General features: G+C 44.4%; 2 protein-coding genes across 2 annotated transcripts in view; both read right to left on the reverse strand.

Annotated features, from left to right (window-relative positions):
* The window catches only part of LOC148096963 (uncharacterized), a 95,831-nt gene extending 88,308 nt beyond the window's left edge, over positions 1-7,523 (reverse strand). The window contains exon 1 of the mRNA XM_087833594.1: positions 7,382-7,523. Within this exon, the coding sequence (XP_087689720.1) occupies positions 7,382-7,523 (142 nt within the window). The remainder of the gene's footprint in view (positions 1-7,381) is intronic.
* On the reverse strand, positions 3,080-7,222 carry LOC148096964 (uncharacterized). The gene is made up of 3 exons (XM_087833502.1): positions 7,100-7,222; positions 4,067-4,249; positions 3,080-4,030 (listed from the first exon to the last, which is right to left on the reverse strand). The coding sequence occupies exons 1-3, from the start codon at positions 7,220-7,222 to the stop codon at positions 3,080-3,082; spliced, it is 1,257 nt and encodes a 418-aa protein (XP_087689628.1).
* Positions 7,524-22,899: the final 15,376 nt, after the last annotated feature.

Raw genomic sequence — 22,899 nt, forward strand, 5'->3', positions numbered from 1 at the left:
CAATCTGAAAAGCAGTTTCAGCAACAGGTTCCTTCAACCTGGCTGTCTGAGGGAACCTTACAAGAGTTTGATTCTGGTAACAGTGTAAATTTGATGTCCCCTCTAAATAACTCAACACACAGACATTAATGTCTAAACCCCTGGCAAAAAAGTGAGTACACCCCTAAGTGAAAAGGTCCAAACTGTGCCCAGTTTGCCATTTTTCCTCTCCAGTGTCATGTGACTCGTTATATTATATTTCCTTTTTTATTAGAAAGAGGGACAATACCTATTAATGAACATTTTAACAAATGTAAATATGCCACATTATAGCCGTAGACCCTCTGGCAGGTTGATGTTACACACAAGTTAATAGCAACATACAGAGACACTATTTATAGACCTTGTATATAGAGACAAGGACAAAAACAGTGATCACATCATATTAGAGCAAACAATGACAACAAGAATGGACAACAGAGGACAATATAGAAAACAATAATGCGTTAGCAGATCTCAGGTGTGAATGGAGAGGAGGTGTTATTTGGTGTTATTGTTCACACACTGTCTCATACTGGTCACTGGAAGTTTAACCTGGCACATCATGGTAAAGATTTCTCTGAGGATCTAAAAAAAAAAGACTTGTTGTTGTTACATAAAGATGGCCTAGGCTATAAGAAGATTCCCAATTCCCAAATGGCAATCTAACCAGCATTCATACACATTCACACTCTGATGGACGCATCAGAGAGCAACTTGGGGTTAGTATCTTGCCCAAGGATACTTGGCATGCAGACTGGGGAAGCCAAGGATCAAACCACCAATCTTCCAGGTAGTAGCTCTACCAACTGAGCCACAGCCACCTCACTGCAGAGGTTGAAGAGTAGGGTGTCAGTCTGTCAGTGCACAGACCATACACAACACACTGCATCACATGGCTGTCGTCCCAGAAAGAAGCCTCTTCTAAAGATGATGAACAAGAAAGCCTGCAAACACTTTGCTGAAGACAAGCAGACCAATGACATGGATCACTGGAACTTACTTGGTTCAAAATTTACATTTTGATTACGTTAAATTTAAATCAGATTTGTTACATCTATTTTTGTTTTTTTAGTTTTTTATAATTGCTTAAAAAAAAAAGGTATTGTGCAATTTTATTTACTTTTTTTCTAGGGTGTTACAGCCCTGGTCACATTTTAAATGAGTGTGTGAGTATGTCTCTATTGTGTTCTGTACCTTTAAGAGTCTCTACAGGTCCTCCTTCTGATTGGGGAGCTGTTTTGGGCTGATTTTGATGGTGTTGTAAGTAGTCTTGTCCACCCCTTCTGAAGAAGAAGGTATTTATTTTTTGTATGTTGTTAAATTAGGGAGGTGTAGTTAGTGATGGTGTGATGAAGCCCCATGAATGTGTCGAATCTTCCCGGTTAATTACTTCATTAAAAGGCAGATCACACAAAGCTCAGTTAAACAGCTTGTTTGGAAGTACTGACATCTGCTGGTCATTTGATGTACAGCAGCCAAATGTGCGCTAAATACCAGTGGATATGTAACCGTAATGATGTCAGTAGCAGATTACCTACATGAGGTCCTGGATATATATAAATATATATATAAATATACATACACACCCCTAACTACCAGACTGAATTAAGATTTGTAATAGTGTTTCGAAATGCTCCTTGACTCAATTCAATTTTATTTATATAGTGCCAAATCACAGCAAAAGTCGCCTCAAGGCGCTTCATAGATACAGAGAAAAACCCAACAATCATATGACCCCCTATGAACAAGCACTTTGGCAACAGTGGGAAGGAAAAACTCCCTTTTAACAGGAAGAAACCTCCGGCAGAACCAGGCTCAGGGAGGGGCGGCCATCTGCTGCGACCGGTTGGGGTGAGAGAAGGAAGACAGGATAAAGAAATGCTGTGGAAGAGATACAGAGATTAATAACAGATATAATTCAATGCAGAGAGGTCTATTAATACATAGTGAGTGAGAAAGGTGACTGGAAAGGAAAAACTCAATGCATCATGGGAATCCCCCGGCAGCCTACATCTATTGCAGCATAACTAAGGGAGGATTCAGGGTCACCTGGTCCAGCCCTAACTATATGCTTTAGCAAAAAGGAAAGTTTTAAGCCTAATCTTAAAAGTAGAGATAGTGTCTGTCTCCTGAATCCAAACTGGAAGCTGGTTCCACAGAAGAGGGGCCTGAAAACTGAAGGCTCTCCCTCCCATTCTACTTTTAAATACTCTAGGAACAACAAGTAGGCCTGCAGAGCGAGAGCGAAGTGCTCTAATAGGGTGATATGGTACTACAAGGTCATTAAGATAAGATGGGGCCTGATTATTTAAGACCTTGTATGTCACGGCTGGCGGGGTGAGCCGTGTGGTGTTGGAGGAAAAGGAGGACCCAAAATGCAGGCAGTGACTGATGATTCGAGTGAGGTTTATTTACAAGTAGTGGAGTGGCAAAAACAGGCAGTGAGGGAAGAGAATGTACAGAACAAACCTAAACTGGGATAGCTAAATAACAAACCAGAGATCATACGAATGGGGTGGGAGGCAGAGAGACGCAGACGAGGAACAGGACACCATGAAACACAGACGAGCCGACAACGAACACAGACCGACACCCACTATAAATACACACACCAGGTAATCAGGAAATGGCACACAGGAGGGGACACAGCTGGAACTAATGGGCATAACGAGACACAGACCTACAAAGTAAAACAGGAAACACACGCACTGTTTTACAACACAAAACTCGGGGACCTGTACAGAGCACAGAGGGAGACGCAGGTGGGGAAAATAAACACTACAACCAAACCCCAACAACCAATACAAGATCAGAATAAACTAGAAAAGTGATAATAATCAACTGAAAGCGCTGGGTCACCGACCGAGGACCATGACAGTACCCCCCCCTCCAAGGGCTGGCTCCAGACAGCCCAAAACAAAAACAGACGACCAACCCAGGGCGGGCGGCGATGGGTCCAGGACGGAAGGACCACAACCAAACAAAAAACAAGCTCCAGTGGGCCAAACGAATTGTCCAAAACGCAACACAGACTGGAGTTCCCGAACAGGGTCCCAAATCATAGTTCAGGAGGCCGGCCCGGAAGTTGACAACTCAGGAGCCCAGAACAGTTCATCTCTGGGGACCGACCATGTGGAAGGCAGTGGCGGCGACGGGGAAACAGTTCTGGGGGCCGACCGTGCGGACGGCGACGGCGGCGGGGAAGCAGTTCCGGAGGCCTGCCACGGTGGCGAAGATGCCCAACATGCAGCCTGGCAGATGACCGACGATGTTGAGGCGGCAGTTGGGGACCTGAAGGCTGCGTGGCCTTCGCAGCACCAGACGAGACGGAAGCTGAGGCCGGACCAGACGAGACGGAAGCTGAGGCCGGACCAGACGAGACGGAAGCTGAGGCCGGACCAGACGAGACGGAAGCTGAGGCCGGACCAGACGAGACGGAAGCTGAGGCCGGACCAGACGAGACGGAAGCTGAGGCCGGACAGGGCGACGCTGAAGCGGAGGCTGGACCAGGTGAAGCGGGCGAAGCTGAAGCTGAGGCTGGACCAGGCGAAGCTGAGGCAGAGGCTGGACCGGGCGACGGCGTGGGTGAAGCTGAAACTGGACCGGGCGACGGCGTGGGTGAAGCCGAAACTGGACCGGGCGTGGGTGAAGCCGGAGCTGGACCAGGCGACGGCGTGGGTGAAGCTGGACCAGGCGACGGCGTGGGTGAAGCTGAGGCCGCAGCTGGCGAGGGTGAAGACACGGAGGCCGCAGCTGGCGAGGGTGAAGACACGGAGGCCGCAGCTGGCGAGGGTGGAGACACGGAGGCCGCAGCTGGCGAGGGTGGAGACACGGAGGCCGCAGCTGGCGAGGGTGAAGCCGCTGCTGCTGCCGGCGGCGTGGATGGAGCGGCAGCTGGCGAGGATGATGAGGCTGCAGCTGGCGGCTGGACGGGCTCCTCGGGCCCTCCAGCTGACGAGGCAGGAAGCTGGCTAGGTTCTCCTGAACCTCCAGCTGACGAGTCTTGGGGCTGGATGGGCTCCTCGGGCCCTCCAGCTGATGGGACAGGCGGCTGGACGGGCTCCTCGGGCCCCCCAGCTGACGAGGAAGGTTGCTGGACGGGCTCCTCGGGCCCTCCAGCTGACGAGTCTTGGGGCTGGACGGGCTCCTCGGGCCCTCCAGCTGATGAGTCTTGGGGCTGGATGGGCTCCTCGGGCCCTCCAGCTGATGGGGCAGGCGGCTGGACGGGCTCCTCGGGCCCCCCAGCTGACGAGGAAGGTTGCTGGACGGGCTCCTCGGGCCCTCCAGCGAGAACAGTCTCAGGACCAGCGGGCACAGGGGCCCCTGGCAGGCACAGAACAGAACCAGCAGGCGCGGGGACCTCTGGCAGGCACAGAACAGAACCAGCAGGCACACGGGCCTCTGGCAGGGACAGAACAGGACCAGCAGGCACACGGGCCTCTGGCAGGAACAAATCAGAACCAGCAGGCACGGTGGCCTCTGGCAAGCACAAAGCAGACTGCAGCTGCACCGAGCATTGACTCAGCTCAGACAGCGACAGCCAGGTGCGGTCTTCAGCTGGCTTCTTAACCTCCAGGGGTCCAGAGTCTGCTGGGGGCTGAAACCCAGCCTCTGGGGAGGCCCTGGAGTGCGTCTCAGTCTCAGAACTGGCCAGCTCTTGCGGAATGTTTTCATTGTTGTTAGGTTTGTCTCTCTGCTTAGCATAAGAAGTTGTTGAACTGTCCTTTATGGGTTGAACTGTTATGGTTTGCTGTACCAGAGGAGTTGGTGAAGATGATGGTAAATGGTAAATGGACTGGTTCTTATATAGCGCTTTTCTACTCCTCTGAGCACTCAAAGCGCTTTACACAACTTGTGCATTCACCCATTCAGACCCATTCGCACAAGCACATCTTTCTAAGTGCTTTATAGCTAACATTCACACACATTCACACTCCGATGGATGCATCGGAGAGCAATTTGGGGTTAGTATCTTGCCCAAGGATATTTGGCATGCAGACTAGGGGAAGCCAGGAATCGAACCACCAACCTTCCAATCAGTAGATGACCTGCTCTACCACCTGAGCTACAGCCACCCCATGATGGCTGAGCTGATGAGTCTTCTACCAACTGAGCTATTGACTGGGCTATGGACTGCAACATAGTTTGTAATAAGTCTGGCTGTGACTGTAACTGGGCTATGGGTAGTGAGGCTAGGGTTGCCAACCGTCCCTTAAAAAACGGAATCGTCCCGTATTTAGAAACAAAAGTACACGTCCCGTATTGAGCTGAAAAGGGACGCACTTTGTCCCGTAATACAGTGAGAATCAAAAGTAGTCTATAAGTTTTAATGTAATTAACGCTTTGTTTGAAAACATAATTCCCAGCCCCGCTCCTGCTTTGTGACCAATGAGCTGACAGCGCACTTATGACAATTCGAGTATGACAATTCAGATTACCGCTCATCTCATTGGTTGAGGAAAGGTCGCTTGTGGAGAAAATACCGGAAGACAACAGATGACCACAACAAAAAGCATGGCCAACGGGGAAACAAACGCCGACACTGCGGTGCAAGTCTCAGACGACAGTACACCTGAAGCTGGGCAAACACTGTGCGATTTTCAAACTGCACGATTGGCTCGCATGAGTTATAAGTTCGTAGGTCACGATGCAGGGTCTCACACTATACCGCCCGATGCTCTGATGCGACCCGAGTGCTCACACCGTGCCTCCATAAAATGAAGGTTATAACAGAAAATCTGTCGCTCGCTCTCCCTCTCTTTCACTCACACAGACACACGCCACCATTAACTTTGCTAAATTGCTAATGAAAAACACTGATCGGGCAGCTGTGATTGAGCAGCAATGTAAATCCAACAATTTTCACGGTTTTTGTGGTCGTGATAATTTGGTGATGCCACATCGAAAAGGCTCGGATGAGCTTTCCAAAGTTCTACAAGTTGTGCCTCCATCGCTTGTGTCCAGATCACACGCTGCACAGCCGTGCTGCTCCGTCTTTTTCACCGACGTTTACATGTTTGCGCATGAGCAGTGTGAGCGGCTGCAGTGACACCCTCACGAGCGATTGATGATCGGGAGCTGGTCGTGAGGTGTTAATCGCTTCTCGTTACCCCACGTACACTACACATGCACGATGAAGGCCAAAATCGGGCCGATCACCAAATTGGTCGCACGACTCAAAAATCGGCTCAAAATGGGCCAAAAATCGCACAGTGTAAGCCCAGCATTAGACCAGCAATGCTTGTTCCTCTCAGAGAAAGAAAAAAAAAGGCTGCAAAAGTACAGGGAAGAATGGGAAAAGGAAAACACCTGGCTGGAAAAGTGCACGATAACACCTATAAAGCGCACTGCACTGTGTGCCGGCGCACATTTTCCATAGGCGTGCTTCTAATGGTGGGCACATGAAGAACATGAGGGGCGTGAAAGCTCGGGGAACCCTTAACCAATTTTTGTCCACCAGGCCACGGAAGAAGCAGATATGGTATGTAAACACTGGTTTGTTTGTTTTTAAACCCTCTGGTTAAGGTTAAAATGGGCATGTGCAGTGAATATCAGCGCAATGTGGCCAGAAGTGTGATAATATAATTTATTTTGTGTAATAAACAACTGCAAGGATAGATTGCAACAAATAGATGAGTAATACATAAAAGTAATACATAGATGAATAATGATGATGATTATGATGCGTAATCATGGGAACAAGTGGGTTTACAAACGGGAGCAAAAGCTGAAATAATGCCTCTACTGAAGCCAATTGCACTAAATGTGCACTGTTGCAAGAATATTTTTCTTTCTATTGTTTTCTATTAATTTATATAATTTTAAGTTAAGCAGGACAGAGTTCTTTTAAAGAAAGATTTACTTTTATTCTCAAAAGTTAAGCATGACAGGCTTCTGTTAAAGAGGGAGACCTGTTTTATTGTGTTAATGTTGTCATTTTGAGCTAAAAAATAAATGCCTAAATGATTTTTGTTTCCCATGTCTTGATATCACAAAGAATACGCATCTACTTAAATCAAATTTAAGTCAAATGGTTAAAAAAATAATTTCACACAAAAAAAAGAGCTAAAAAATTCACCACACTGGGAAGAGTGAAGACAACTGGGTTTCCCGGCCCTGGCCCGGCTGTGGCGATGGGCGTCGGCGGCGTGAACATCGCTTCCTTCTCGGAGATAGCTCCGACCGGCCGGTAATTCCACATCCGGGGGGCCGGGCCGCAGATTCCCCGGCGGGCACTGCAACACATTTACCGCCGGGCTGGGTTGGGAAGCGGTAGCAGCTGGAGGGTGAAGGTGAAGTTCATGCAGAATGAAGTCTTGTGCGAGCGGGTGAAGAGAATCCAGTAGCCAGGGGTGAGCAGAAATAAGCTGCTGTAGCCTGGCTTCTACAGCGCGGTGAAATTCCTCTCCCTCATGCTCAAGCCACAGGTTAACCAACCTCGAAACGGAGTCAATCAATTCCTCCCGAAACTCCTGGGAAGGTGCGGATGCTGCTGGGTCCATTTTTGGTCGGCTCGTACTGTCACGGCTGGCGGGGTGAGCCGTGTGGTGTTGGAGGAAAAGGAGGACCCAAAATGCAGGCAGTGACTGATGATTCGAGTGAGGTTTATTTACAAGTGGTGGAGTGGCAAAAACAGGCAGTGAGGGAAGAGAATGTACAGAACAAACCTAAACTGGGATAGCTAAATAACAAACTGGAGATCATACGAATGGGGTGGGAGGCAGAGAGCCGCAGACGAGGAACAGGACACCATCAAACACAGACGAGCCGACAACGAACACAGACCGACACCCACTATAAATACACACACCAGGTAATCAGGAAATGGCACACAGGAGGGGACACAGCTGGAACTAATGGGCATAACGAGACACAGACCTACAAAGTAAAACAGGAAACACACGGACTGTTTTACAACACAAAACTCGGGGACCTGTACAGAGCACAGAGGGAGACGCAGGTAGGGAAAATAAACACTACAACCAAACCCCAACAACCAATACAAGATCAGAATAAACTAGAAAAGTGATAATAATCAACTGAAAGCGCTGGGTCACCGACCCAGGACCATGACATTGTATGTGAGGAGCAGGATTTTGAATTCAATTCTGGATTTAACAGGAAGCCAATGAAGGGAAGCCAAAACAGGAGAAAAATGCTCTCCCTTTCTAGTCCCTGTCAGTACTCTTGCTGCAGCATTTTGGATTAGCTGAAGGCTTTTCAGTGAGTTTTTTGGACATCCTGATAATAATGAATTGCAGTAGTCCAGCCTGGAAGTAATAAATGCATGAACTAGTTTTTCAGCGTCACTCTGAGACAGGATATTTCTAATTTTAGAGATGTTGCGCAAATGGAAGAACGCAGTCTTACATATTTGTTTAATATGTGCATTGAAGGACATGTCCTGGTCAAAAATGACTCCAAGGTTCCTCACAGTGTTACTGGAGGCCAAGGTAATGCCATCCAGAGTAAGAATCTGGTTAGATACTATATTTCTAAGCTTTTCAGGGCCAAGTACAATAACCTCAGTTTTATCTGAATTAAGAAGCAGAAAGTTAGCGGCCATCCAAGTCTTTATGTCTTTAAGATATTCCTGCAGTTTAATTAATTATCTGGCTTCATGGACAGATAGAGCTGGGTGTCATCTGCATAGCAGTGAAAATGTATGCTATGTCTTCTGATGATACTGCCTAAGGGAAGCATGTATAATGTAAACAGAATTGGTCCTAGCACTGAACCTTGTGGAACTCCATAATTAACCTCAGTGTGTGAAGAGGACTCTCCATTTACATGCACAAATTGGAGTCTATTTGATAGATATGATACAAACCACTGCAGCACAGTACCTGTAATACCTACAGCATGTTCTAATCGCTCTAATAGGATATTATGGTCGACAGTATCGAACGCTGCACTGAGGTCTAGCAGGACAAGCACAGAGATGAGTCCACTGTCAGAGGCCATAAGAAGATCATTGTAACCTTCACTAAAGCTGTTTCTGTGCTGTGATGAGCTCTGAAACCTGACTGAAACTCTTCAAATAAGCCATTCCTCTGCAGATGATCTGTTAGCTGTTTGACAACTACTCTTTCAAGGATTTTTGATATGAAAGGAAGGTTGGAGATTGGCCTGTAATTAGCTAAGACTACTGGGTCTAGAGATGGCTTTTTTAGTAAAGGTTTAACTACAGCCAGCTTGAAGGCCTGTGGTACATAGCTGATTATTAGAGATAGGTTGATCATATATAAGATCGAAGAATTAATTAATGGCAGGACTTCTTTGAGCAGTTTTGTAGGAATGGGGTCTAAAAGACACGTTGATGGTTTGGAGGAAGTAATTATTGAAGTTAACTCAGAAAGATCAATTGGAGAAAAAGAGTCTAACTTAACATCAATGGCACTAAGAGTAGCTGTAGATAATATTACATCTGTGGGATGATTATTGATAATTTTTTCTCTAATGATAAAAATTTTATTTGTGAAGAAGTTTATGAAGTCATTACTAGTTAACGTTAAAGGGATGGTTGGCTCAAAAGAGCTCTGACTTTTTGTCAGCCTGGCTACAGTGCTGAAGAGAAACCTGGGGTTGTTCTTATTTTCTTCAATCAGTGATGAATAGTAAGATGTTCTGGCTTTGCGGAGGGCTTTCTTATAAAGCAAAAAACTATTTCTCCAGGCTAAATGATGATCCTCTAAATTTGTGACACGCCATTTCCTCTCCAGATTATGAGTCATCTGCTTTAGGGTACGTGTTTGAGAATTATACCACGGAGTCAGGTACTTCTGAATAGAGACCTTAGTTTTCACTGGAGCTACAGTATCCAGAGTCGTACGTAGTGAGGAGGTGAAATTATTAACAAGATAATCGACCTGTGTTGGGGTAGCGTTCAGATAGCTGCTCTGCTCTGTGTTGGTACAGGGCATTGAAGATGATAACAGTGGGTGGATTATATTCTTAAACTTAGTTACAGCGTTTTCAGAAAGACATCTACTTTGATAAAGTCTACTCTTCACTGCTGTGTAATCAATTATTGTAAATGTAAATGTTATCAGGAAATGATCAGACAGGAGAGGGTTTTAAGGAAACACTGTTAAATGTTCAGTTTCTATGCCATATGTTAAAACAAGATCTAGAGTGTGATTAAAGTGGTGGGTGGATTCTTTTACATTTTGAGAGAAACCAATTGAGTCTAATAACAGATTAAATGCCATGTTGAGGCTGTCATTTTTAGCATCTACATGGATGTTAAAATCACCCACAATAATTATTTTATCTGAGCTCAGAACTAAATTAGATATAAAGTCTGAGAAATCAGACAGAAACTCTGTGTAAGGCCCAGGTGGACGATAGATGATAACAAGTAATTCTGGTTTCTGAGTTTCACAGCTGGGGTGGACAATGTTAAGCATCAGGCTTTCAAATGAATTAAAAGTCTGTCTTGGTCTTTCATTAATTAATAGGCTGATGTGAAAAATTGCTGCCACACCGCCCCCTCGGCCTGTGCTTCGAGATTTCTGGTAGTTAGAATGACTCGGGGGTGTTGATTCATTTAAACTAACATAATCATCCTGCTGCAACCAGGTTTCTGTAAGGCAGAGTAAATCAATTTGTTGATCAATTATTAAGTCATGTACTAACAGAGACTTGGAGGAGAGAGACCTAATATTTAATAATCCACATTTCACTGTTTTACTCTTTGATTCAGATGTGGATACTGTATTGTTCTTTCTTTGTAATTGTTTATGTTTAAGTTGTTTGTTGCTGGTTTTTAGTTTGTTTTTTGTCTTTATGGAAGCTGACACAGTCTCTATGGAGATTGGGGTTTTTTGGGGGGGGGGGGATAGCAGGAGGAGAGAAGTTGCAGAGAGGCGTGTAAGACTGCAACTGTGCTTCCTGGTCCCAACTCTGGATAGTCATATTTTGGGGGGTTTAATGAATTTGTCCATATTTCTAGAAATGAGAGCTGCTCCATCCAAAGTGGGATGGATGCCGTCTCTCCTAACAAGACCAGGTTTCCACCAGAAGGTTTGCCAATTATCTATGAAGCCCACATCGTTTCTGGGACACCACTCAGACAGCCAGCAATTTAAGGAGAACATGCGGCTAAACATGTCACTCCTGGTCTGATTGGGGAGGGGGCCAGAGAAAACTAGTCCGAGTCCGACATTGTTTTGGCAAAGTTGCACACCGATTCAATATTGATTTTAGTGACCTCTGATTGGCGTAACCGGGTGTCATTACTGCCGACGTGAATTATGATTTTGCTGAATTTACGTTTACCCTTAGCCAGCAGTTTTAAATTTCCTTCAATGTCGCCTGCTCTGGCCACTGGAAGACAATTGACTATGGTTGCCGGTGTCTCTAGCTTCACATGTCTGAGAACAGAATCACTAATTACCAGAGTTTGACCCCCGGCGGGTGTGTCGCAGAGTGGGGAAAAATGGTTAGACACATGAACGGGTTGGTGGTGTACCTGGGGCTTCTGTTTAGGACTATGCTTCCTCCTCACCGTCACCCAGCCGCCCTCTTTCCCCAGCTGCTTGGGGTCTGCTGAGGAACAGCTAGCGGGGCCTATGCTATCTTCGGCTCCACCAGCTACAGGGGCCTGGCTAGCTACGGGTGAATGAAGGGTGCGAAGCCGAGTCTCCAAGTCAGTAATCCTGGCCTCGAGAGCTGCAAATATGCTACATTTGTTACAGATATCATTACTGCTAAAGGAGGCCGAGGAGTAACTAAACATCTGACACAATGAGCAAGAAAGTGCAGGAGGGACAGGTGAAGTTAGCCATGGTGCTAACGAGTCGGCTACGAGCTAAGCTAGCGAAACAGTACAGAGACAGTGAGTGAATACTTTGGTTATAAATTAGGTAGTGAGTACACAGAAAGTGTGCTTCGGATGAAGCACGTGAAGATTATACTATGAAAAAAGAATGTATTTAAAAGTTGTTAATTAAATTGCTAAGCAAATAAGCCACTCAGAAACACCACTGTGTTTGAGCAGGAACAAGAAGTGATACTCTACTGCAGAGCGAGCGAACACCAAGTGACAGCGCCCAACTCCTGATACTATTTGGTGGCTCCATAATGTGTTTACAATCTGGTCGTTATAATCCTCAGAATCACCTCAGATCCAGTTCACAATAACCACCCCCCACCGTTGATCTTTGGTCATATGATATTCTGAAGACTGATGCGGGCCTGGACACGAGCTTCATTTGCACTCGACACAGGCCTCGGGTCTTCAGTGTCAGACGTAACATCACAAGGCGTAGTGCTTGTCTTTTGGTTTTTGTTTCACGCAGGGCTTAGGTAGCATTTCTTTGGAGTACCTTGTTTTGTTTTGTTTTGTTTTTTTTGTTTGTTTGTTTTTTTACCTTTGCTCACCCTTGATTTTATGCTTTCAGTTTTGGTGGGGACACCCTTACTTACCATTGTGTTGCCCTCCTTTGCCCCTAGACAAGGACATGTCATGGGGGAAAGAAATCATACTGATGACATCAAAGTCTCACAAACTCTCAAAAAACTGTATGTATCAAATATGATACACTCAGTGTTAAGGAGTTAAGCATTTTACATTGAGTCAAGCTAGTGATTTCTCGTAGATGGTAATCTGAAAGCGCTGCCTGAGCCTGCACCTGGGTCTGGTCCTGTTTTCTTCATGGTCCGAGCCTCTCTGTCAGAGTTTGTATTACTAGAACCCTTTTCCAGACAAGTGAAAAAAAAACAACACTTTTGTCCTACAGGATTAATAATAATGTTTAATAACAATGTTTAACAACAATGTTTAACAACAATGTTTTGCCCACCAGGGTAGTGAGTTAGTCATGACTGCAGCCACGAGATGGCAGTAATGTAAAGAATGGAAACAGTCGAGGAGCTTTATGACAGCAATGACTGAGAAGAAAGGAGAGAGAACACTTTACTTTAAATGTTTGAATTTATCTCTATTATTAGATTTGATAAGATAAGCACTGCTTTCACTGTTCGTCCTAACAGAATGCCACTGGATAAAGGTATGTTTCTATTAGTTTTCATACAGTCACGGACATTGACATTAAGCATTACCCTTCATTTCAGTCAGTGGATGTGGATTGTATATAAACCACAGGAATCTTTATGATGGGTAATCTGGTTAATATCCATGAGAACATACCTGGTCTTCATGTTTGAATTACATTCCTAAATACTCGTTTTACATTACATTTCTCCGACTCCTTTTTCCTGTAATGAAACCAGATGCATCAGGTTCAGTTCAGTTTTAACTAAGGGAAGATGCTGGTCACACACTGATGGGATACATTCAGCTTTGCCAGGTCTCATTTGTTTATGATTACCATTGTCTTATTATGAAACTGAATGTGTGTTTCCTACACTTGGCTTGGATAACAGCCTCACATTTTGCACACTATCATTTTTTTCTGCTCAACACAGTACAGCAGGAGGATTTTCAACAAAGGATCATTTCCCTACGAACCAGTGTGATATGGACACTGTGAGATATGTTGACATGTACATGCACCGCGAGGGAAAAAGGCGCACGAAAGTGGCAGGCAGATGAAGACAAAACACGGCATAATAATACTTTTATGTTTTGCAATCTACAAAGGTTTGCACTTTGTGCATCAACTTGTGAGAACTGTGACTAATGTTCATATGTGTGGGGGAAAAAGTGTATAAAGTGCGTGGCAAGGGGCTAGTTATTCTGAGAACCCCTGCTGCAATAAATGAGGGACCACTGTATACTTTATGATTATTATATTCAACCTTTTAACATTTAATACTGTCTTGATAGAACCAACTGATTCTGCAGCAGAGCATCCCCTGTTGCTTCTCCTTGCTCCCCAGTCCCTGAGCTCCTGCTGCTGCACCCACAGGTGTGTACAGCAAGCACTGATAGCTTTTTACTCGGTGGGATTCCCTTGTGATCACCTTTACTAAATGTCTACAACCAATCTGATTATATCCTGTTTTTTTTTTGTTTTTGTTTCAATGTTGAAAATTAAAATCTAGTAGCAGCCTTCTCATTTCTTTGTGTTTTGTGCTGTTTTACAGGCCCACAGAGGAGGACAGCTCCGAGGCAGATGAGGGACGGGTCCCAGGACGGTCCATCGGCGGTGGAGCTGGCCATCCTGGTGTCCCTGAAGAGGCCACGCCAGTCTCCAATGGAGCATTTCCTCCTCAGCCTTGTTCCTGCTTTGGAGAGCAGCTGGGTCTTTGTTATTCCTGTCTCTCTGTAAATACTTATATTTTATATATTTATGTTTAATGTTTTTCTGTTTGAGAATTTTAATATTATTTCAAATACATTTTTATAATGACTAATGTTTCAGTTCTACTACACAGCAAATGTTGGCACACGACTTGACACATGTAGAATTTATTTCATATTATACTAATGAGAAAATATACTAATACAGTGGGATGCAAAAGTTTGGGCAACATTGTTAATAGCCATTATTTTCCTGTATAAATTGTTGGTTGTTACAATAAAAAATGTCAGTTAAATACATCATACAGGAGACACACAGTGATACTTGAGAAGTGAAAAGAAGTTTACTGGATTTACAAAAAGTGTGCAATAATTGTTTAAACAAAATCAAGCAGGTGCATACATTTGGGGACCACAAAAAAGAAATAGAATAAATATTTAGTGTATATCAATGTGTGTGTCTCCTATATGATATATGGGGTGCCTTTGTCTGGACGTGCTTCCCATCCAGAGCTCCACAGCAGAGAGAGAAGTTCCAGTGCTCCTGGAATCCCTCTGTGATGGACCGCCAGTCTCCAGGTGAAGGCACAGCCATGAAGTCGTCCACTAGACAGTCCCAGATGGCCGTCGCTACCTGGGGGATGATCTGGCACACCGTGGACACACTGACTTTGAAACTGAATGCGATGGTCCTGAAGGAGTCCCTGGTGGCAAGAAACCTGGACAAAATTGTTCAAAATTAGTATTATGTGTACTGCAGTTACAAAATACATTATTCAAATTCCAAAGTACTTTTGTGATGTCAGATTTAAATTACAAAACATAAATCTTACATAAAACATTTTGTAATTATAAGGATAATTACATAATATATATTAGATATAATATTAAACAGTCAGTTGTGTTTTGTTTTAACTTTACCATATCATAATTTGATTGGTAGCAACTTTTACCTACAGTAAGCCAATCACTCATAATTCCCAAACATGTCAATCAGGTAGGAATGAAGTAAGACATTAATAGAAATAAAGAGTTGTATGTATGACATGTAGCCCTTTCCTTGCTTAAATCATTGTTAATATTTTTGAAAAATTAACCTGTGATAAGACAGCATATCAAGATAGAATATGCTAGATAGAACCATATAACTAAAGATGAACCAAACTGTTCACAGTTTTATCTAACTCTCAGTTTTAAGAAAGGCTGGTGACCCCTGTTATAGAGTCTGACAGCTGCGGGGATTATATACAGATATTCAGCTATACCAGAATTAAACCAGGTCTAAATAAAAAAAAAAAGGAGTGAGTATCACAACAAAGATTAACCCACAGTGGTCCTCATACCAGTTTGATATCAGCAAACACTGAGAGCATACATTGATATGACACCACAGCCATGCTATCATTCAAACACTGATAACAGCATAAATCGAATTAAATCGGGACTTGATGAGACCTTTTGAGTATCACTAGAAATATTATAAACAGTCATCTCCATACCACAGTTTGCTATCAGTAAACACAGATGGCATTCACTGTTAGCATACCACATCCATGTTAGCAGTGTATAAACGATAGTACAGCATATATTAGCACAGGTATCAATAAAGGACTACCGTATTAAACACTTTTACTAACCGCATGCAGACAGATAGGCACTCTGTAGGTGGGATTGAGCGCCTGTAGTTGGTGTCTAGGCGGGCGATGCTTGCACCAACGCAGGACAGCAGGTCCTCAAACTGGGCGAGGGAATGACGGTGGTACCGCTGAAAGCTGCGGTTGTCCAGGCGCAGCTCCTGGAGCAAATGGTGAAACTCACCAAACTGCTCCCGCCTCTGGAGGACCTGAGGGACCCAGGTACGGCGAGGACGTCCTTAACGCCGCTGCTCTGCTTTCCACAGTAAATAGAGAAGGGAGACTCTCTCTTCAAACGCTAGCTCGACAGCTGCCATCTTGCAAAGATACCGTCTGGTACAACTTCCTCCCACATTCCTCCCACATTTCCGGTTCACGCGCGTCAAAATATGCTATTTTGAGGCGCGATTGATTTGTGTTGGACATGCATCGAGGTGCGAATGTGCGCGCGTCAAATTAGGGGCGTCTGGGGCGTTTTCGCTCGCGTCTATCCCTTTCGATGTGAACACGCCGTTACCCCCAAGGAGCGTCAGAGACATTTTAAGGGGTGGCTATGTTTGTATTATGTTCAGTCAGGCCACCTTGTATCTACCTGCCAGCTTCGGTTAAAAGGCGGGGCCCACCAGTAACTGCGGGGGTACTGGTGGGTGGCACCTTTTCTCGGTCTCAGGTTCCCCGCATGCAGCTCTCCGCTGTCTTGTCTAATAACACCAAGACCTACTCTATTCAAGCTCTTTTAGACTCCGAGGCTGAACAAAATTTGATTGACAGCGGTCTGGTACATCTCCCCGGTATTAAAACACGGCTTCTAAAGGTCCCTGTTTCAGTTGTTGCCCTCAATTGTCAGCCCTTGCCCTCGGTCACCCATGAAATGGAACCGGTCTCATTAATTCTCTCGGGCAATCATCGCGAATTTATCCGGTTTCTTGTTTTCATGTCCCCTGATTCCCCCGTAGTCTTGGGTTATCCTTGGTTTGAGCGCCACAATCCCCATATCAACTGGGCCACCTGTCGTATAGAGAGTTGGAGTAGCCACTGTTTGTCACAGTGTCTGCAGTCTGCTTTACCTCCTTCTGCGGCCAGTGCACCCGAATCGACACAAGAAGATTTGGACCTGTCGTCTGTGCCTGAGGTCTATCATGATCTGAGGTCAGTTTTCAGCAAACGTCGCGCTCTGTCTCTGCCTCCTCACCGGCCATATGACTGTTCTATTGAATTGTTGCCTGGAGCTTCACTGCCTACTAGTCGGCTGTACAACCTCTCCGGGCCTATATTATGGAGTCTCTGGAGGCAGGCTTGATTCGGCCATCCTCTTCACCCGTGGCTGCAGGGTTCTTTTTTGTGGGTTGTGGCAGGCTGGAGGGCTGGCAGGCAAGGAATAAGAATGATGAAGCCTAGTAGGAAGCAGACCATGGAAGTTGAATGGGGAACCAGAGCTGAAGAGAGATCACGTCAGGATCTCAGCCCAGAAGACTGTAACAAAGAGATCTAGACACAGGGAAAGCACAGCGGAGGACCAAGCCAGGAGGCCTACTTACAACTGAAGGCAGCAGGATGAACTGGCGAGGAATAGCAGGCAGGCTAGTTTAAATGGTAAATGGACGGTTCTTATATAGCTCTTTTCTACTCTTTTTGCTCTCCGTGAATAGCTACCTTATCATGGTCGAGGGGTTTGTGTGTCCCAGGAATCCCCGGGGCTGTTGTCCCGGGGCTTCTGGCCTTTGGTAGGGTCTCCCATGGCAACTTGGTCCTGAGTGAGAGACCAAACAAAAAATTTGGTCCAAAAAATTAAATCTTACTGGGGGACTCTCACACTCTTTCACAGCGTATCTTCTGTATGCCAGCATTATTTTGGTAAAACACCATCTTTAAAGGTGAGGAGTACTAGGGTAGACCCTCTACCATTTGCTCTTTTACCCATACAAACTTCAAAGGATTGGCAGAAGAGAACCTGCCACCTTCTATTACTTTAACAAACACTTTAAATCCCTCCTCCTTGTTTTGAGGTAGATTCTCACTATCTGGAGAAGTATCTCCACACTCTTTCCTTTTGCCTCTGCTCCACCATCCCACATTCCACTCACCAGCTGCAGGCATGAGGCTGGCTCTGATAGTACACAATGATGGCAGTGGTGGCTTCTTGTTTGCAGTTTCTTAATACTTCCTGGACGATAACCGAGGCCAAGAGGTAGGCCATGAGTTTATGGTTTACCAGGCCTGTACAGGCCTTTGGCTGAAACCTGCCCACCTCTTCTTGTCCTCCTGTACAGTTTATCAAAATCCACTAACCATTATCCAAATCAAGTCCAATTTGTTATAGTTAATCAAACTGAAGAAACTTCATGCCACACACTCCCAACACCCTCAGCAGCCCGGTGGCGCCAGTGTCCGGCAGCCTCGCCTCTGTCAGTGCGCCCCAGGGCAGCTGTGGCTACAATGTAGCTTGCTGTCACCAGTGTGTGAATGGGTGAATGACTGAATGTAGTATAAAGCGCTTTGGGGTCCTTAGGGACTGAGTAAAGTGCTATATAAATGCAGGCCATTTACAATTTACCATCTGATATCGTGAGGTATACAGATAGATTAATTAAACATAACAATCAAATTACACAGATCTGTGCGATCAAACAGTCAGGGTGAAGTATGTGCACTGAGTCCAACTCCAGCGAACAAAAGCCTTCTGGATCCATTATTGATGATTAGCAAATAGTACATCTCAGAATCATCAGATCTGAAATGGAATAGAACAGAATGAGCTGTACGTATTGGTCACACATCAATTAGGGAGAAACAGAAGGACAAACGGAACAACATCGTCATTCCTTATCTCAGGTTTATCAGAGAATCTCAGGAAACTCTTCTCCAAGCACGACATCTCAGTGTACTTCAGACACACGCTGGTTCATCCTAAACACAAAGTAAACAACACAGCGTAGCTGTGCAGTGTAGTGAAGAGTGCAAGACTCGGCTGTCAAGCTTCATTTAAAAGGTCAAAGGTCACTCTTTGAGGACGCCAATGTTGGACAGAAAAGACAGAAGGTTTGAAAAAGAAGTGAAAGAAGCCATCTATGTCCACTGTGAACGGCCATCTTTGAACAGAGGGCGGGGCTTACAACACCAACTGTCTGCCATCTATAATCCAGTTTTGAGATCCCTTCTCAGATGCCTTAACGCCCACTCACATCCTGGACCATTTGACCTCAGTAAGTCACGCATTGGGCTAGATTTCACAGCGGGTTAACCCAAAAGCTTGGCTGATAGTCAGTGTGTGATAGGTGAGTGCAATTAAGGGCAAACTCCAAAGCCAATCAAAGGTGAGAAAAGGAAACAAGGTGAATCTGGTGAGGTGAGGGAGTGTAAGGAAGAAAGGGTATGAAAAAACAAGAATCTTTGCAACAGCTGTTGCACCTGTTTACACCTATGCTCATGTGATTAGGCACATGATCAATACTGGGTCGACGACCCTCTGGAGGGACACTCCCAATAGACATAAAATCAGGGACTCTTCACCAGTTGTTGTTAGAACTGAAGAAGCTTCTTGGATGAAAAGTTTTCAAGACATTTAAAGAAGTCCAGACACTTTTCTTTTCAAGCTCCTTAGACATGTATACAGATGATTAAAGGAATAAATCCAGCAGATTGTGAGGAAAAAGATTGTTGCCTAGTCAGGGGAAAATGTCAGATTGAGCCACCAGGGGTCTCCATCTTATATTCACCTTCTGAAATTGGCTTAGCTCTCTAAGGTTATCAAAACGTTAACACTTTGCTTGGAGGATCAGTTGAATTTTTTAAATTAAAGGCTCTTCATAGAGCATCATAGCTTACAGCTTCATGTTGTTAAGTTATTAAGTGTCAAACAAAGTGAACAAATACCTAGCTTCTTTACATTCAACACTTCCTGCTATAAAGAAGCATGAAAAGACAAGCTGTGCAGCAACAAGCTCTGATCAACATCTGAATCAGAATCTAATGATAGTTTGTGAGTTGTTGGTACACTTTTAAGTCATTTTCTTTGTAAAAAGCAAAGACTTTAAGTGTGTGTGTGTTTTGTCCTATATGTTTCATAGGGTTATGATTGGTGTATTTCCCAATCATTGTGTATTGTGCGTGGGGCAAAATCCTTTATTCAGGCTACTAAATCATAGCTTCCTTCAGCGTGGAAAACTTTCTTACACAGTGACCATCTTTATAGCTTCTCTGGTACCCCAAACCCATAATGGATAGGGCAGCCCGAGACAAAGTCAAATAAATGTACTGAGCTGTAGTTTGAGATTTGAGGCTAATATTTAGTTGTTTTTTTTAAAGGTACTTATCCCATGATTCTGCTTTGGTGCAGGGGTTAGCACTACTGTCTCACGCCAAGAAGTTCCTGAGTCTGACTCAACCATGTGGCTGGGGCCTTTCTGTGAGGAGGTTCTCACCATGTTTGAGGAGACACTAATCTGGGATAAACAGCCAGGTAGGGTCAACAGGGACAGCCTATTCAGCTGGGGGGTCTTAAAAGATGTGGACATTTGAGTGTGATGGGCTGCAAACCTGTGGTGAACAAAACAACTTGAAAGAGATTATTATTATTCTAATCATGACTATTTTCATCATGTGTCATAACCTCATAAGGCCTGAACTTTTTCATGGCATGCATATTTAATTTCTCTTTGCTATTTGGGCTGATTGGGACCTGATGAATGTAAAAACAAAGAATTATCTTTTTACCTAATGTAGTTTCTGAAAAGTGGATATTAGGCTCTTGTAGAGCAAAATTTAGTATTGTGATCTAGGTACCGGTCCGTGAGTCATTTGGTACCGGGCAACGAGAGTTGAGACTCGGGTGTGAAATGTATGGTTTTCAGGGTTTTTAGCAGTTTTTAGCGTTATCTTGTTATCGTGTTTTTTCGTTAACTCAGTTTTCTTGGGTCTTTTCACGTGTGTTATGAATAAATCTTCTTTTTTTCGGTACCAGTACTAGTTTTATTTTGTTGTATTTATCCGCGACACCTTAAAGGCCGGTCTGTGAAAATATTGTCGGGCACAAACCGGTCCGTGGTGCAAAAAGGTTGGGGACCACTGGTCTAGACAACCCAAAATGTGATGTCCACATATGTGGACACAAGGTCCTAGGAGGTTAAAGCTTTGTGTGTTCCATTGTCTTCTTCCCAGATATTGACAGGGATTTTTAGAATAACCTAAGGATGTTCAATAATGATAATAATAATAACAACAACAACTAGTGTTATTATTACCCTGGGTTGTGTTCTTTCTTTCATCTTTAATAAAATGATCAGTGTGGCTGCTTTACCAGGTGTAACAATTAAGTTTAACATCCAGGCATCCATGAAAACAGAATTTATTCAATTTAACCGAGTTAGAAGTTAGCAGGAAGACTTAATTAGAAATCCCAGTCTTCAATTAATTCAATACAAAATACTACATAGAGTACACTATGCAGGTCATCGGATGTTTATGATGGGCTTTACGTCTTCCAAGAACTGCTCACACTGTCAAGCCAATACACCAGACAATTGCATCCACGCTCATTGGTTCTGTACACCAGTCAGGAAGTTTTGGCGCGAGATATGTGAAGACTTATCAAAGAGTCTGAAATGTAACATTCCAACTTCCCCTTTGGTGTGCTTGTTGGGCAACTTAGATCATCTCACTAAAGAAAAGAATATAGCCCATATGGTTTTCACTGTCCTATGCATAGCCAAGAAAACAGTCCTCGTGAACTGGAAAAATAAAAATAATCTTAATTCTAACCAATATAGAAATTATCTAATAGATTATATTAGTCTTGATACAGACTATGCTACCACATCAGATAAATCACTCTGGGCTCCTTTGATCAGCTCCATCACCTAGTCGGGGTGGAAGGTAGTTTGGTCCTACCTTCACTGTTGTGAAGGACTTGGCCGTCCGACTGGGATCTGGAATGTGGGGCCCCCCTGCTACTGCGGCTACTGTGGAAAAAAAAAAGAAGTTAGCAGGAAGTTAGCTCACTAGTTTCCACCTAAACATGATATAGCATGTTCTGACTGAGAGATTTCTGAAAAAATTGAAACTTACAGCTCTGTTATCACTTCCAACATCAATGAAGACAGAAAACTAAACAGCAGTGACGTAGGGTTACTGAAGTTGGGCTAGCTGGTATATAATAATTGCTGTGTCCCAAAACGTCAGCTGCATCCTTCGGAGGACCCGGCCTTCGCGGTCTACGTGGTCCGGGTCCTTCGAAGACCGAGAAGGCCGGAAGTGCGAGGTTGTGAAATGGGACGGTCTAGCCTTCAGATTTGCGTCACCGCTGTCTTGGTGGAGTTTAATAAACTCGGCCATCTGCTCCTTGCTATCTAAAATATAACAGGACACTGGCACTGGCTTGCTATCGAGCCAGTGGGTAACAGACATCTCCGAAAACACTTTTGCAAATATACGATGTCTTGATAAACCAAGCAGATATTTGTAATGTACACAGCTACTTTCTCACCTGAAAATATGTTAAAAGTTTATTTTGTGACCCAGAAAGAGTAATAAGACTATTTTAAAACTTAGTAGCGGCCGCCATTGTTGGCAGCTGAAATTTGGCTGGGCCGCACTATGAATTCTGGGATATGGTGGGCCACGAAGGACACACCCAACCCATCCTTCAAATTCAGGGAAATGAAGGACGCATTTGTCGGCCGCATTTGAAGGAGTCGACGAATTGGGACAGCCTTCGTCGCCTGGCTGTGACGTAATCGGCCTTAAAATGCAGCCTCCGGAGGATGCAGCCGACGTTTTGGGACTAATGTGCTACGTGATCGCTAGCTATACAGCTATGTTAGCATAACATAAACACAGTGAAGCTGGAGGATGAACGCTAACTTTTTTCCACTCGATAAAAGTTAACGTGAGGGTTCCCGATGGTTAGGGACAAATGCAATCGCATGGCAGGATACTGTAAACGGACCAAACTTCAGTCAGCAGAACAACTGAGATAATCCATCCACAATACAAAGTTAGTCATTAATATACTACAACAACATGGGAATAGAGCAGCTG

The sequence above is a fragment of the Neolamprologus brichardi genome, chromosome 20 (genome assembly GCF_056152115.1).
Source record: "Neolamprologus brichardi isolate AB-2024 chromosome 20, ASM5615211v1, whole genome shotgun sequence".
NCBI lineage: Eukaryota > Metazoa > Chordata > Actinopteri > Cichliformes > Cichlidae > Neolamprologus > Neolamprologus brichardi.

Bases quoted from the DNA above. Each gene is read 5' to 3' on its own strand.
- LOC148096964 (XM_087833502.1), bottom strand. From the start codon at position 7,222: ATGTGGAATTACCGGCCGGTCGGAGCTATCTCCGAGAAGGAAGCGATG. The intron at 4,250-7,099 runs GTGAATTTTTTA...GGGCCCGAGGAG, and splicing joins TCTTCACTCTTCCCAGTGTG to CCCGTCCAGCCGCCTGCCCC. The intron at 4,031-4,066 runs GTCCCATCAGCT...GAGCCCATCCAG, and splicing joins AGGAGCCCGTCCAGCCGCCT to CCCCAAGACTCGTCAGCTGG.